General features: G+C 42.2%; 1 protein-coding gene across 1 annotated transcript in view; it reads right to left on the reverse strand.

Annotated features, from left to right (window-relative positions):
• Positions 1 to 13,567, reverse strand: part of DNAI1 (dynein axonemal intermediate chain 1) — a 136,322-nt gene that overhangs the window by 70,399 nt on the left and 52,356 nt on the right. The window contains exon 13 of the mRNA XM_041422058.1: positions 4,279 to 4,526. Coding sequence (XP_041277992.1) covers positions 4,279 to 4,526 — 248 coding nt within the window. The remainder of the gene's footprint in view (positions 1 to 4,278; positions 4,527 to 13,567) is intronic.

Raw genomic sequence — 13,567 nt, forward strand, 5'->3', positions numbered from 1 at the left:
GGTGTGACAGTGGATTATGAACAAAATCCTTTTTTTTTTTTCTCCTAAGTGCAGAAAATATGATCAGCTTCTCAGAAAGACCTTTCTTTGTGGAGTTGTGTTCAGAAGCACAGAATGGGGTAAAGAACAGCAGGCTGTGCTTACTTTAAAGGGATTTTCATTTACTTCTATCAACAAAACAAGAATTCAGTGAGTCTGGGGTGGCTTCACAAACTGCAAAAGTTCAGTGTAGATTTATTTAAGAACTTAGATTGGAACACAGAAAATAGATAAATAGAAGGGGTCACACAATTATGTGACAAACTCCAGTGAGCAATTTCAGGTGTGTTCTGTCAGGTTGACACTTGAGAACTCTCCACAAGTTCTGCTGGAAAACTATTCTGCAAGCTGACACTCCTTTTAGTTTCCTTTGGCAGTTTGCAGGCTATTACCATCTTGCCTTGACTTCTTTGTCCAAACCATGAGCACCACATCTAACTTGGCTGGGATTTGGTGAAGAACCAGCCCGCAGTGGCCAGCCCTTTCGCTTCCCATGAATAAAAAACGTACAGCAGAAAATAATTCTCTCAGGAGGCCATATGAAGCTCCATGGTATCAGCTCCTCAGGGAGGCCAGATCAGCTTCAGTAAATCAACACTGAACAAAAATGTGTTTCTTACCAGTGAGATCTCCACAGCAATTCCAAACCACACTGTCCACATGGGCATGCCTGTGATAGCCGAGATTTTCTTGAAGCACTACTAAAAGAAATGTTCCATTTGCAGATCCTAGCATCAACACTTTGCGGTGGGAATTTCGTCAGTAACTCTGATGGTGAGCAAGTAAAATAAAAAATTATTTTCAACCCTCTGCAGCAGGATTGGCTCTGCACTAGTCTCAGCAGAAATAACATCCTTTTGGCTTGATGTGAAAGTAAAATAGAAGCTCACAGTGAAAACAAATCTGTCAAATAAGATGTGTTTTAGGAAGGAGATTGAACAACAGAAACAAACCCTTACACATAGTTTCAATTATCAATTCCTGATTCTGAACTACTCGAGCTTCCAGACAGTTCAAACCTAAAATATTTGGTATATCCCAGTGAAAAAAAGTTAAGAGAAAAATCACTCTTCTCAGCTGAAAATAAACCCTAAACATAAACTTTTTAAAAGAAAGGAGAAAGAAAAAAAAATAAATCTAGAAAAGGAGAGGCTGTATGCTGAGAGCCCCTTCCCTGCAAGGTGCAACTCCTTCCAGAGAACACAGCTCCTGTGGCTGCCAAAGTCTAGCCCAGTAGTTCCACACTGGCCAACCTCATTAACCTCCAGAGCCAAGCCCTGGGACTGGGCCACTGACTCAAAAACATGGACTGTTCAGGGACTTGCTTTGTAGGCCTACTCAGAGATGATGGGAGTGTGAGGATTTTGCTGACTAATTGAGAATTATTTTGATTAAAGTGGGGTTTATGTTAATGCCACACAGATTTTTTTCCCAGCAGAACATGACAGGTTTGACACAGTTTTTCAGGAGGCGACTCCTTTTAAGCTGGTGTTTACATTCAAAGCTAGAGGCCTGAATTCACTGAGGTGAGAGATAATCTAGTTCTATGATCCTGTGACACCTGAGTTTGATGGTAGAAGGTACAATGCACTGCATGCATATCCATTCATATGCACATATTTATTCCTCTCTGTTTATTTCTCTCTGAGGATTTGGATCCTCACCAATTAGTAATAAGCAATTAGAAATGTGTAATTTAAAACAGTCTAGAATTTTCCATTATTTACAATGCAGTAGCACTTAATGCATGGGAGATAATTGCCAAATCTATAAGTAACCATTGCTATGCTCTTTTAAAAAATAGGGAGTGGTATAAGGTAGACAAACACTTTCTAAGGTAATAGAAGTAGAAACTTTGTATTATTTTATTTTGCTCTTAACAATGGGAACATTGCATCAGCTTTGTTTTATGCAAACGTACTGAGATATTACTAAGTCACTGAAAATGAAACAGCACAAGAAAAGAGCTGTCAGTCTGCTTTACCCACTTCCCATTTTATTTCCATTGTGAAAGGGCTGCATTGTTTTAAAAGAAAAAAACCAGGCAGTCCAGAGAACAAAGGCTCCTAATTGCTCAGGATAACATTGTTACTTTTCTACTTTGTTCACTTTTCCTACAAAAAATGGAGATTTTTTTTGAAGTCTAATATCTAGACAAAGACTGGCCCTCAGACTAGTGGGGTGGGGGGGCAGGGGGAGAATAGGGGATCTTTGAGGTAAGTATGAGAGAAAAGGCATCATTTTCTAAATCATTTAATGCTGAATGAGGAATAACAATCCAATGTCTCAACCTAACAGATAGTCCATGTTGCTTTTCATCACACTGAATGGAGTGCAAATCTTTTCTAAACCTTTTGGCTGATATTGACAAATGCTTACACTTCAGATCTTTCCAACAGAGGTACAAACTCTTTGGATTGATGTACCATCACCTAACTACTAACTTTGATTGCTAGTTTTGTAGAAGTTAAAAATTCTAAAGTTTAGTAAAAATATTGGTACTTTAACCACAGAATCACAGAACACTTTGGGTTGGAAAGTTGGAACAAGACCATTCTGTTCCAACCTCCTTGCTATGGACAGGAACACCTTCTACGAGAACAGGTTGCTCAGAGAAATTTTCTCATTGCTGAAGAAAACTAACGATTATGATTCTCAGCACTCAACCTGTGGAAATAAAGAAGCAGGTACTTCTTTACACATCTATCCATATCCACAGAGTAGTTTCTTTCCTTTTCAGAGCTATCTACCTAGAGTGTCTAATGATTTTTTTCACTTCTGGGCCCCACTGCTGCCAAGTGGCACACGTAAACCTACCCCATACAGAACACCTCCACGACTGTATGTCCCTGCTCCTGGTCTGCAGGGAACAGGCTGCTAATAACACCCCTTCAGCACACAGTCCTTTCCAACATCATCTGGGGCACAAGGAATCTGGGATTTTTGTATCTCTAATGTAGCAGCTGCAACTTCCTATAGCATGCTGCAGCAAGACAATAAAAAATTTCACATAGGACTTACTATTTTGCCAGGCTTTTTTTACTGTAAGCCTAAATGGCAATGGGAAAAGCTCAGAAGTTTTCTTTGTGCTTGTGTGTGTGTGTGTGTGTGTGTGTCTGCGCCCAGGTTATTCGGTTAACCTCTTATAGAAGAGCTATAAATATCTGCTGGAGGAAAAGCTTTGGACAGACAGGCAGGAAATACAAAATTCATGTCTCCTCTGAAATGTTACATTTGCACAAACTCTCTGTTTCTAGCAAGCAGAGGTCTGCTCTTGGCATATTCCACATTCATCTGTAGTCCCATCAGGTTCTCTTGATCTCCTGGAATTTACTGGAAGATGGAGCCATGGCTGGGGGACCATCCACGCAAGGCATGTGCCAAAGTTCAGGGAACAGCGGTGTGAGACTGAATCAGCCAGCCTAAGCCAGGTGACAGCCACAGTCACCACAGCAACATCTTTAGCCCAGGCTAGCAAACCAAACACACACCCCTGCACCTCAACAGGCTCACACAGACCGTGCTGAAATTTGTGCTGCCACACTTCTACTGCTAAGAACAAGATCAAAAGCATGCGTACCAGCGCTTCAATCTGAGCTCAGATTACCTTGCAGACACAGCTGGTTAGCTGGATGTAGCAACATATTTACCCTGACCCTTCACAGCACCACCCATCTGGTGTCTCTTTGTGACAGGTGTCAGAGTGGCAGCAGTTTAAGAACATTACCTGCACACTGCAGTTCTGAATTCACTAGAGTACTTCAAGGTCAGCTAAAAGTCAACTACAAGGTAGTGTGTCTTGAATCCTGGTGGCAGCCAGTTCCACAGGCAGCTACCCCTGAACTTACTGCACTCAACAGAGCTCTCTCTTAGACTGGTATACTTGCTTTACTTGTTTTACTTGTTTTTATGCACTGCTCATCCTGTGATTTTCTGTTTGGAACACAAACAGCATTGCTTGCTGGTACATACAGAAGAGACCAGTTCTTCTTCAAAAAGAACTAAATTATAATACCGAAAACTGAGGAGCAAAAATTGTTTACAGCAAACTTTTGCTCACACTTTCAGTGTCTGCTGAGGACCAAGGATTCATGCAGTTGCTTTGCCTTTGTGCATATTTCAAAATTAGCTTGAAATACACGTACAAAAACAGCACCTTTACCATGCAGGACTTTTCCTGCTGTGCCCAAGCTCTGTGCAATTCAAAGCACAGTCACAGGAAAGGAAAAGCACCCTTACCTGCCACACTGGCTCTGTGTGCTTTCCTGACTTGGCACTACTCTTGTAGCAGGGCTGGGGGCTTGCCTTCTTCAGGTTGTAGATGGCCACGTTGCCGTCGTAGAAGCCCACTGCCAGGAGGGAGGGGTGGTCACTGTGGAAGTCCAGGCCCATGACACCGCTCTCACAGCTGAAGGAATACTCTGGGAAGGAGGGGTTCTTCAGCGTGTAGAGCAGGATCATGCCGTGGCCCTGCTTCATGAAGTCATCTAAACAAGGAGATGTCAGATCAGTTTCCAGGATCCTCAGCTACTGAAATGTAGAAACAGACAGCTCTCACCTGTGCCTGAAACCTACCTGAATGCCAAGTTACCAGGACCAAATGGTCATTTTGGTATGCCCACATCTGAACATCCTTTCCACCACTGACATGACACACCCAGGACATAGGCACAATGTACTTATACAGAAGAACTACTATTTTGATGTGCTTTATTCCTAGGAGAGAGACCTGTGAAGCCTTGGAGGAGAAGTGTGGAGGAAAAGAAGACTTTTGGGGACACTTCTTTCCTTGGGCTAGGATTACACTTCTTTCTGTGGGTTAGGACTTCACTACTCTGCAAATATAAAGGCTGAACCAAGGATAGCATAATTTCAATTTCTGTATTGGCAACATTTGCTATTTCAGTCTCCACTACCTTTTCAAATAAAAACATTTCATTAATGTATCTGTAAAGCATTTTATCAATTGCCATTACTCATAAGTGGACAATGTAAAAGTCACTACAGCTTTATTTTCTATTTATGTCCAACATCTCCCTGCTTGGCACAGAAGCTTTTTTGCCTAGACTTTCCAATCTTTTTTCTATTTACTTTCACCTTTTCTTTGTGCTGCCTGAAATTAGCTCTCCCTTTTCTCAGTAGGATCATCTTTCTTTTGTGTTTTTTTCTTATCATGCCCTGACTGTCTCTGCAATTCTTAGGGTATTTCGATCATGTAAAAAAACAATTTCCAAATTCTCTGAAAGGGAAAGAAAAGCTGTTGATGTAGATAAGCTCCCCAGAAACAAAGAAGGAACTTTGCTAATCTATGAAAACAATGCTGCCTCTGAGAGCTTTCTAGCCATCCAGGGCTTTTTATTACTGCCAATGCCTTCAGGCACACAGTATATGGGAAATAAATTTACTGCTTTCTGTGCTTCAAGTACTCACTACACATTCTATTTCCAGAACAGTCCTCTCCTTTTAAAACTATTTCCTACCTTTCTTACAATTTTGTCCAACCTGCAGGATCAGCTCTTGGTAAATGTGTACTCCAGTGATAACACTAACTTTAGAGAGTTAGTAGCAAACTGATTCCAAGTCAGCATGCAGGTACAGACATTGTGTACTCCATGTTTAACAGGGCCACATAAAACATTCAAAGAACCAGTAAAGAAACACACATTAACAAAACTATTACTGCTGCTTTGTACTATATTATCAAAATAGAATATTTTCACAGGTCTCTCTGTACTGGGGATAGAAAAGGAAAATGCCTTCTTTCTTTTGCAGAAAGGTGAGATTCCAAAACTGGCATTAAACATATCTGACTCCAAGTAATATTTCTAACTTTTTTTTTTTTTTTTAAAATAAAGGGGAACCATATTCTTAGAATTCTTGCTGAAAAGGGAGTGAATTTACTTTCTCCATCCAAGACTTTCCAGTTCTTTTAATTCACAGAATTGTCTTTATTCTTAGCCAAGTAATGTCATTGAACTGATATTTAGTTGAGGTCTATGCATGATAAGTATGAATCTGAGCTCTCCTCAGAAGAAAAAACATTTGGGAAAGCTGTGGAAATGACCACCAGGAGTGAGTCAGAGCAGAGTGAAGTCAAATTGGTTGGATAGCCTTTGAATTTAACCTATTTCATGCTCTTATTTCTCTTGGAGTGGGCTGACCAGCCAGGCATATTCCCAAAAGATCTGTAGCATACATTAATTTTCTATCTGTTAGCACTGTGCTGAGGAGCCTCAGAGAGCTGCCCCCATGTTCCTTGCACAGACAGCAGAGGAGACACCTCTACAGGGGGTGATTCAGCCAGAGATCTAAGTGGGGTTTTGGAGGTGGTTCTTTTCCCACTGACCTGACAGGAACAGAGTCCACCCATATTCCTCAGTCAGAGGTGACAGAGCAGGCCTTCATCAGGTGAAATAGCTCAGCAGCTTCAGCAATTCCACCTGAGGGTTAGTCTGGCAGGAGGAAAGCAAAGCCTTGGGAAGAAGCTCTGGTAGAGTGAAATGTAGGGTCCAGTTTACAGCTTATGACACCCAAATGTAGGTCTGTGTGTGCTGGCTGTGCACCCAGAGTCCAAGCTCTGACACCATCAGTACCAGCAGCACCTTAAAGGGGAGTTTTCTGTGAGTGCTGCTTAAGTCTCTAGGCTCCACTGACTGCAGTGGCTGCTACAGAATGTTAAACCCACCTTAATCTAAGAGCAGAATCCTACTCATATCATCTCCTTTTTGTTACCAAATACCAGGAATGTGGGTTAAATCACAGATATGTGAATACCACACGTAGGGCTGAATAATATGATTGCTAAAGTACAGCCTATTCTTGATGAAAGGTAATGTGATGAGAATAACCCACAATTAACACTAAAGCATGACACACAAACCTCAGCAAAACACTAACCTGCCGAGCATAGGCATATCAATCCATTTTAATGTACAGTGAATTCTCATTCAGAGTACTAACCTGTGATATACCAACATATTCTTTAATTAATAGTTTTTTAAAAGGGCTTCTTTTATTAGTGATATTCAGTGTTCCAGAACGGCAAGCAGAGCACATACCCACAGCAACACATCTGTGCTATAGCTTTGAAGAGCAGCATTTTCAAGGAAAAAGTTTTTGGTTTTCAGTAAAAACAAGCAGAATACTGCAGTTTGCCCCAAAACACTGGGCAAACAGACTCTCAGGATGCAGGGTGAGTCAATGCCAGAAGATCACAGAGCACAGACAAAAGGTGCAAAAGGCACAGACCAAGATCTGAGAATGGTGAACCACTGTTGGACGTGAAGGCAGCAGCTTCAGAGCTGAGACAGCTTCTCTGCACCTCATGGATGCAGTGGTATGGACTGGAAGAATAAAGAATATCTGCCCCATGCAGATCCACTATGTACAAACTGGAGTTTTGGGGTTTTTTTTCTGAAATACAAGGGCTGGAGACATTAGAGATATTGGACAGTTTTTCTGATAATCAGTGCCAGCAGGACTTGTTCTTTACAGGAAGACACAACGCAGCACAGCACGAAGAAGAGAATGAACAGACTTTTGCTGCCATGAGGAGCCCTCAGTGTTCACCTGAGCAGAGGCTAAATTTTAGACCCTGACACGTAACAAGTGTATGTAGGAAGACAAATTTTGCTAAGGAAAGATGCAGATAGCATGATTACTGGTCTCAACATGGAGAACTGAGCCTGTAAACATCACAAAGCAAACAGAAATAGGTTTCAAACCAACTATGATCACTGTCTAAAATACTCCTATGAATATGCCTCTAAAGCTGAACAGATTCACCCCAAATTCTTTTCAGAAAAATACTGTAGTGGTAGAAAAGTAACCAAGAACATCATTGTGATATCACCAAACAGTTTATGCAAAGTAATAATCTCAAAAGCATCTGAATCTTTTATTCTTGATGCTTACTAAGTACCTGGTTTAACAGATTTTTCATTTATATTATTCCTTACCTGAATTTAAAAGAATCAGCAAATGTCCAACATCAGATGAAAGTCTGTCTTTTGTTTGCCGGACAGATTTTTTAAAAATTTATTTGTATCTTTCCCTCTTTATTCATGAACAAAGCCATGAGGCATACATGGTTTTCTTCCATTTCCTCGAAAATGCTTAGGGCAGAACAACTACACTCAAAGCAACATCATCCTCAAGGCAGAAAGCACAATGCTTCAGGTAAATCCTTCAGCCACATAATAAATATCACTGTGGGGACCCTCCACAGGCATGACTTAAAGTTGGTATTTTTACTACACAAGGAGCCAGTGTTATAGTTTCTTGTGTGACAAACTGGCAAATTACTTTGTCTTTAGAGGATTTAAAACCCAAAAACCTGCAGTCCTATATCCTAGATCCTGTGATCCTATGATGGCTTTCTAAAAATCAAGTCTGCAAGCTGTCTCACTGACATGGCCTGGACCAGGATATCATCACACTAAAAAGAACTACTGGTACCTAAATTCTGTCTTGTGTCCTCTAAGAGCCCATCTGGGGCTGGGGTGGGGAAGGGCAAAATGAAATACATTTGTGAACAGCTGATTGTTTCTGAGGATCACAGCTACACAAGTACTTCTACTCTCCCAGATACACTCATGCTTTAAGCTGGCTAGCTGGGGCTCTATCCTTTAGGACTGGTTTGCTAAGAAGCCAAGGGAAGGGGCTGGCTGTGCTCCACACTTGGTGAGGCAATCTCCTCTTTGGAGGAGAGATCAGTTTCACAAAATTGTTGGTAGCCAAAGATATATCTCAGCTATTTATTTCTCTTTCCAATATTTAAAGTGTAGAGGACAAAAAAGAAGACCAGCGAATTTTCCGTAAGAAATTGTAAATCTTCAAAACCCTGAGCACAATCTAAGAATATTCCTGTGCTTCTATCTGCATGGCATAGACATGATGACTGAGCAAGTCACAAATTAGTGAATTTTCAATACAATTTATTTTTTATCAGTGAACAAATCCTGAGCAGCAGAGCACTGAGCACAGCCTAATCTAACCCGCTGTGAAACAAGTTGAATGACCTTGCACCGTTCTACCAAGCCTCTCTCCTGGCTTATTTTAAAAAGCTGTGCCAATTCCACACTTTGCTGCAGTCACAGAATTGGTGAGCTGTAAGAAAGGAAACAGCTGGCACTTCAGGCTTAACTGTATGCCAGCAGTTCCGAAAAATCAGGAAAGAACAAAGCTTTCCAAGAGCTCAGAGACTTTGGGCATGGGCTGAATGTGTTTTCAAAGCTCTTCAGGAATAACAATAATATCTCAAAGTTTTATAGCACTTGAGAGTGCTTTAAGCTTGTATATGCAGCATTCCTTTTTACAGAATGAGAAAGGGCAGCAGAGGGGACTGCCAGACTAAAACAGGGAACAGAGCTGGGACTTCAGAGGGTTCTGCTCAAGCAGACCGCATCCCAGGATCCCTGAGAAATTGAAACTAGGATCATTGGTGCTCAATCTGTTCCTATCCCTTTAAATGCTAAGAACACTCGGGTACACCGTACTTGTGTACAGCACCATGCTGTGCTGATATATCCCACATCACTATGGATCAGGCTGTGAACCATATTGTGGGCAATGAAAATATGAATATTGGACTTTCAAAACAGTCCCTTCCCAGAAAAGAAAATGTTTTGAGAACTCATTACTTCATAACTCAAGGCCAGAAAGCCTGGCGTCCTCTTTTTCACAGATCCAAAAATGTTACTGGCATATCCTGTTTTGAGCCTGATAACTTGGTTTTGGCAAGTATATGCATACTTCATATGAAGATCTCAAAAAACAGAGAAGCCACTGTTTCCTTTTGCAGTTTGTTTCAACATTTCACCACTCTGAGTGATTAAAAAGTGCACCTAATTCCTTACTTGACTTACCTGGCTTGCCACTGCTAATTCTTATTATGCCTACCTTGACTGGATAAAGGACTCCTTTCATATCTGGCGCTTCTCTTCATTAAGATACTTAAAAACTGAACAGTAGTCACATTTCAGCATACTTTTGATAACCATCACAGCCTGAACTCAAAAAATCCCCTTTATTTTGACCAGCACTGCACAGTGCTGCTTCGCAAAAAGCCAGGAACCAACATTAACTTTGCCACATCAAGTGAAGGGCACTGCCTCCACAGCTGCAAAGAGAAAGCCACTTCTCAGCAGACATGGAGAAGAGTAGAATATTATGAAATTTTCCAGAGATAAGTGGAGGATATCACATGGCTAGGATTTGTGCGAGGGCCAGACATAATTAATTTTGAGTCTAAATTTCAACTGGATGTTGTTCTCTCTCCAAATTTGGGGCATGCTCTCCAACTCTTGAATCAACCTGTGGCTCTTTCTGAACTACCTACAATTTTTCTGCATGCTTTGAAAAATGCTGGCTCTGGAATCAAACATAATATTGCAGTATTAGTCCCACTAATGTTTAAATAATATCCCTACTGCTACTCAGGATTCCCTGTTTGCACACCAGAATCCTGTTCTTCTTGCCAAGTCTCCTTGCCAAGCTACCACACTGGGGACTCACATTTCTCACTTGTACACAAAAGTGGGGTTTGCCTCCTTTATTTTTTTTTAAGAGTTGCTGCCTTCCAAAATACAACACTCCTTTTTGTCTAGAGAGGTATTATATTATATTTAACTGCACTAAATTGCATTTGCTTTGAATAATTCTGGTTTACCACAACATTAATCACTCTGTACAACAGCTCTGTTCCCAGCATGATTTACAACTTCACCTGCCTTTTCATCAGTCACACATTTCAACTGCTGTGAGTTTATATTCCCACCCACAGGACCAATGAAAACAATGCCTAGATCCAGGTCTACTACAGCACCCCCTCTGAGACACAGCCTCAGATGATAATTTCACCAGCATTTATTTTCTGACATTCACCAGTGGAAGTTGAATGCTCCTGTTGAGACCACCTGCACTGGCCTGAACTCTGTGAGCACAGGCATTTCCTAGCACAGGGAAATATGTACCCTCCAATTAGCAGTGTTGGTACTGCAAGATCTGCAAAATGCTGAGCAAGTCCACCAGAGCAGAGGAGGCAAGTGATAGATCATTTTGGCTTATGCTGATTTAGATGCTTGAATGTCAAATTTAACATTCTGCTTGACACCTTTCACCAGCTGCTTGACTAATCCCTGTTACTCCTGATCCAGTTAACATTTTTAGCTGGGGCTCTTAGGAACTTGCAGTTTGGATAAGAGAGGTACAAAACCAGAATTTCAAAGTCTTCTGAATATTTTAGAGAAGACAAAATTGACAGATGACAAAGCAAGTTGTAATTTATACATGTCCTGAGGCCTTGCTGAAGTCCTAATATGTGCTGAGGGCTCTGCACATGTCAGAGGCAAGACACACCTCAGAAGCAGAGATGGATAGATAGAGATAGCCTTTCTTACTCTAAAATACAGTCTGGCAGGGTAATACAACAGAAACCACAGTCAACCAGGCCAACAAAAATGAGTACTTAGGGACCACTAGAACCATGCACTGTTTGTCAGGGCCTGTGAAAGCAGAGGCCCAAAAGCAAACAAAAACAGGGGAGAAGAGGATGAAAAGATGTAGCAGTTTCATAAAAAAAGCAGAATGATCTGGCTTTCATCTGAGCTCCCTTGAGAGTGAGGTGAGCAGGTGAGCAGTGCAAAAAGAAGGAATATGTAACTTGGCTGAGTTTGCAATGCTCTATAGAAAACCAGAGTTTTCTCATTCTGATCAGAGAGGCTTTTTCATCATGGGTCTAGCATACACTATAATTCTTCCCTCCTTTTCTTCTTTAAACAAATGCTTATAAGGGCATGATTTTACAATGTAAATAATAATGGTGCAGCTGCCTGTATGTTATGGAGGCTAACATCATGTTGAGGGAGGGGATTCTGCCCCTCTGCTCTGCTGTCATGAGACACCACCGGGAGTGCTGCATCTAGCTCTGGGGTCTTCAGCATGCCAGACCTCAGCCTGCTGGAGCAAGTCCAGAGAAGGCCACCAAGATGAGGGAGCACGTCTCCTGTGAGGAAAAGCTGAGGCAGTCTCTGCAGAGCACTCTGGAGCTGGGAAGCCGGACAGGTGCTAATCCTCTCCTTACACACTGGGCAGCATTTGCCACAATCACCTGAACTATTGCTCCTGCCTTTCTTGTTTTCATTGATATAAGCTCCAATTTTGATTGTATTTCACTCTTTAATACCTGAGGCTCTGTTTCCTCTATCCCTGTTCTACTAAACTGGCACATTTGAGAACATTTGCAACCAATTAAATATTTAAGAGTGCCATCAAGTGGCCAAGTGAGGGGCTTCCAGGTGGCACGCAACGATTAGAAATCCCCAGGATCATGCCACAAATGGTTATCTACAAATGTGCTGCCTCTGGATAATCACACCAACCTGCAAACAAGCTAGGCTTCCAGCACTGTAGTATTCCTGACCAGAACAGCTCTGAGGGGGATGCACACACTGCAGGAGATGCTTATGTATTCCATAATTAAGAGACAGGAAATTTAGTGCTTTATGGCAGTGCTGTGGTCTCTTGGAAGCAGACAGATGATGCCTGATGAGATGGACATGTACAACTCAGGCCATTGACGAGACAATGAGAAATGATACAGCAGCTCTGAGAATATTTTTTGAAGACATTTGGCAAAAGACCCAGATTCAACAGAGGAGCGAGGAAGAAGCAGAGTCATACATATGGGCATGCAGTCATATTTGCACTAGCATGCACCATGAAAGTTAAGAGTAGCCATTGCAGATCCAACCCCTGCCCACAGCACCCCCAAGCCCTTCTGGGCAGGGCTGCTCTGGGGCTGTTCATGCCCAGCCTGGGCTGACACTGGGGCCTGCCCTGACCCAGGTGCAGCGCCAGCACTTGGCCTTGAACTTTATGATGCTCGCACAGACCCACTCCTTGAGCTTGTCTCTGGGTGGCATCCCATCCTTCAGGTGTGTCAAAGCACCACTCAGCTTGGTGCTGCCATCAAACTTGCTGAGAGTGCACTTGATCCCTCTATCTATGCCATTAATGAAGACATTAAAGAACACTGTCCCAGTACAGACCCGTGAAGGACTCCACTTGTCACTGATCTCCACTTGGACTCTGAGTCATTGAGCACTACTCTCTGGATGTGATTATCCAACCAATGCCTCACCACCCAACAGTTCATCCATCAAATCCATCTCCCTCCAATTTAGACAGAAGGACATTGTGGGGGACCATGTCAAAGGCTTTACACAAGTCCAGCTAAATGACATCTGTAACCCTTTCCTTGTCCACTCCTGCCATCTCTGCATCACAGAAGGCCTCTGGTGTGTCAGGTAGGACTCACTCTTGGTGAAGCCATGCCGGTTGCCTCATTTCAGCTCCCTGTCCTCCATGGGCCTTAGCAGAGTTTCTAGGAGGAAACTAGATCCCATGATCTTCCCAGGCACAGAGGGGAGGCTGACAGGTCAGCAGTTCCTGGAGTCCTTCTTTCTACCACTTCTCCAGATGGATACAATGGCTTTCCTTTTCCAGTCACCTGGGACTTTATCTGACT

This window comes from Onychostruthus taczanowskii, unplaced genomic scaffold (genome assembly GCF_017590055.1).
Source record: "Onychostruthus taczanowskii isolate IOZ18803 unplaced genomic scaffold, ASM1759005v1 scaffold70, whole genome shotgun sequence".
Lineage (NCBI taxonomy): Eukaryota > Metazoa > Chordata > Aves > Passeriformes > Passeridae > Onychostruthus > Onychostruthus taczanowskii.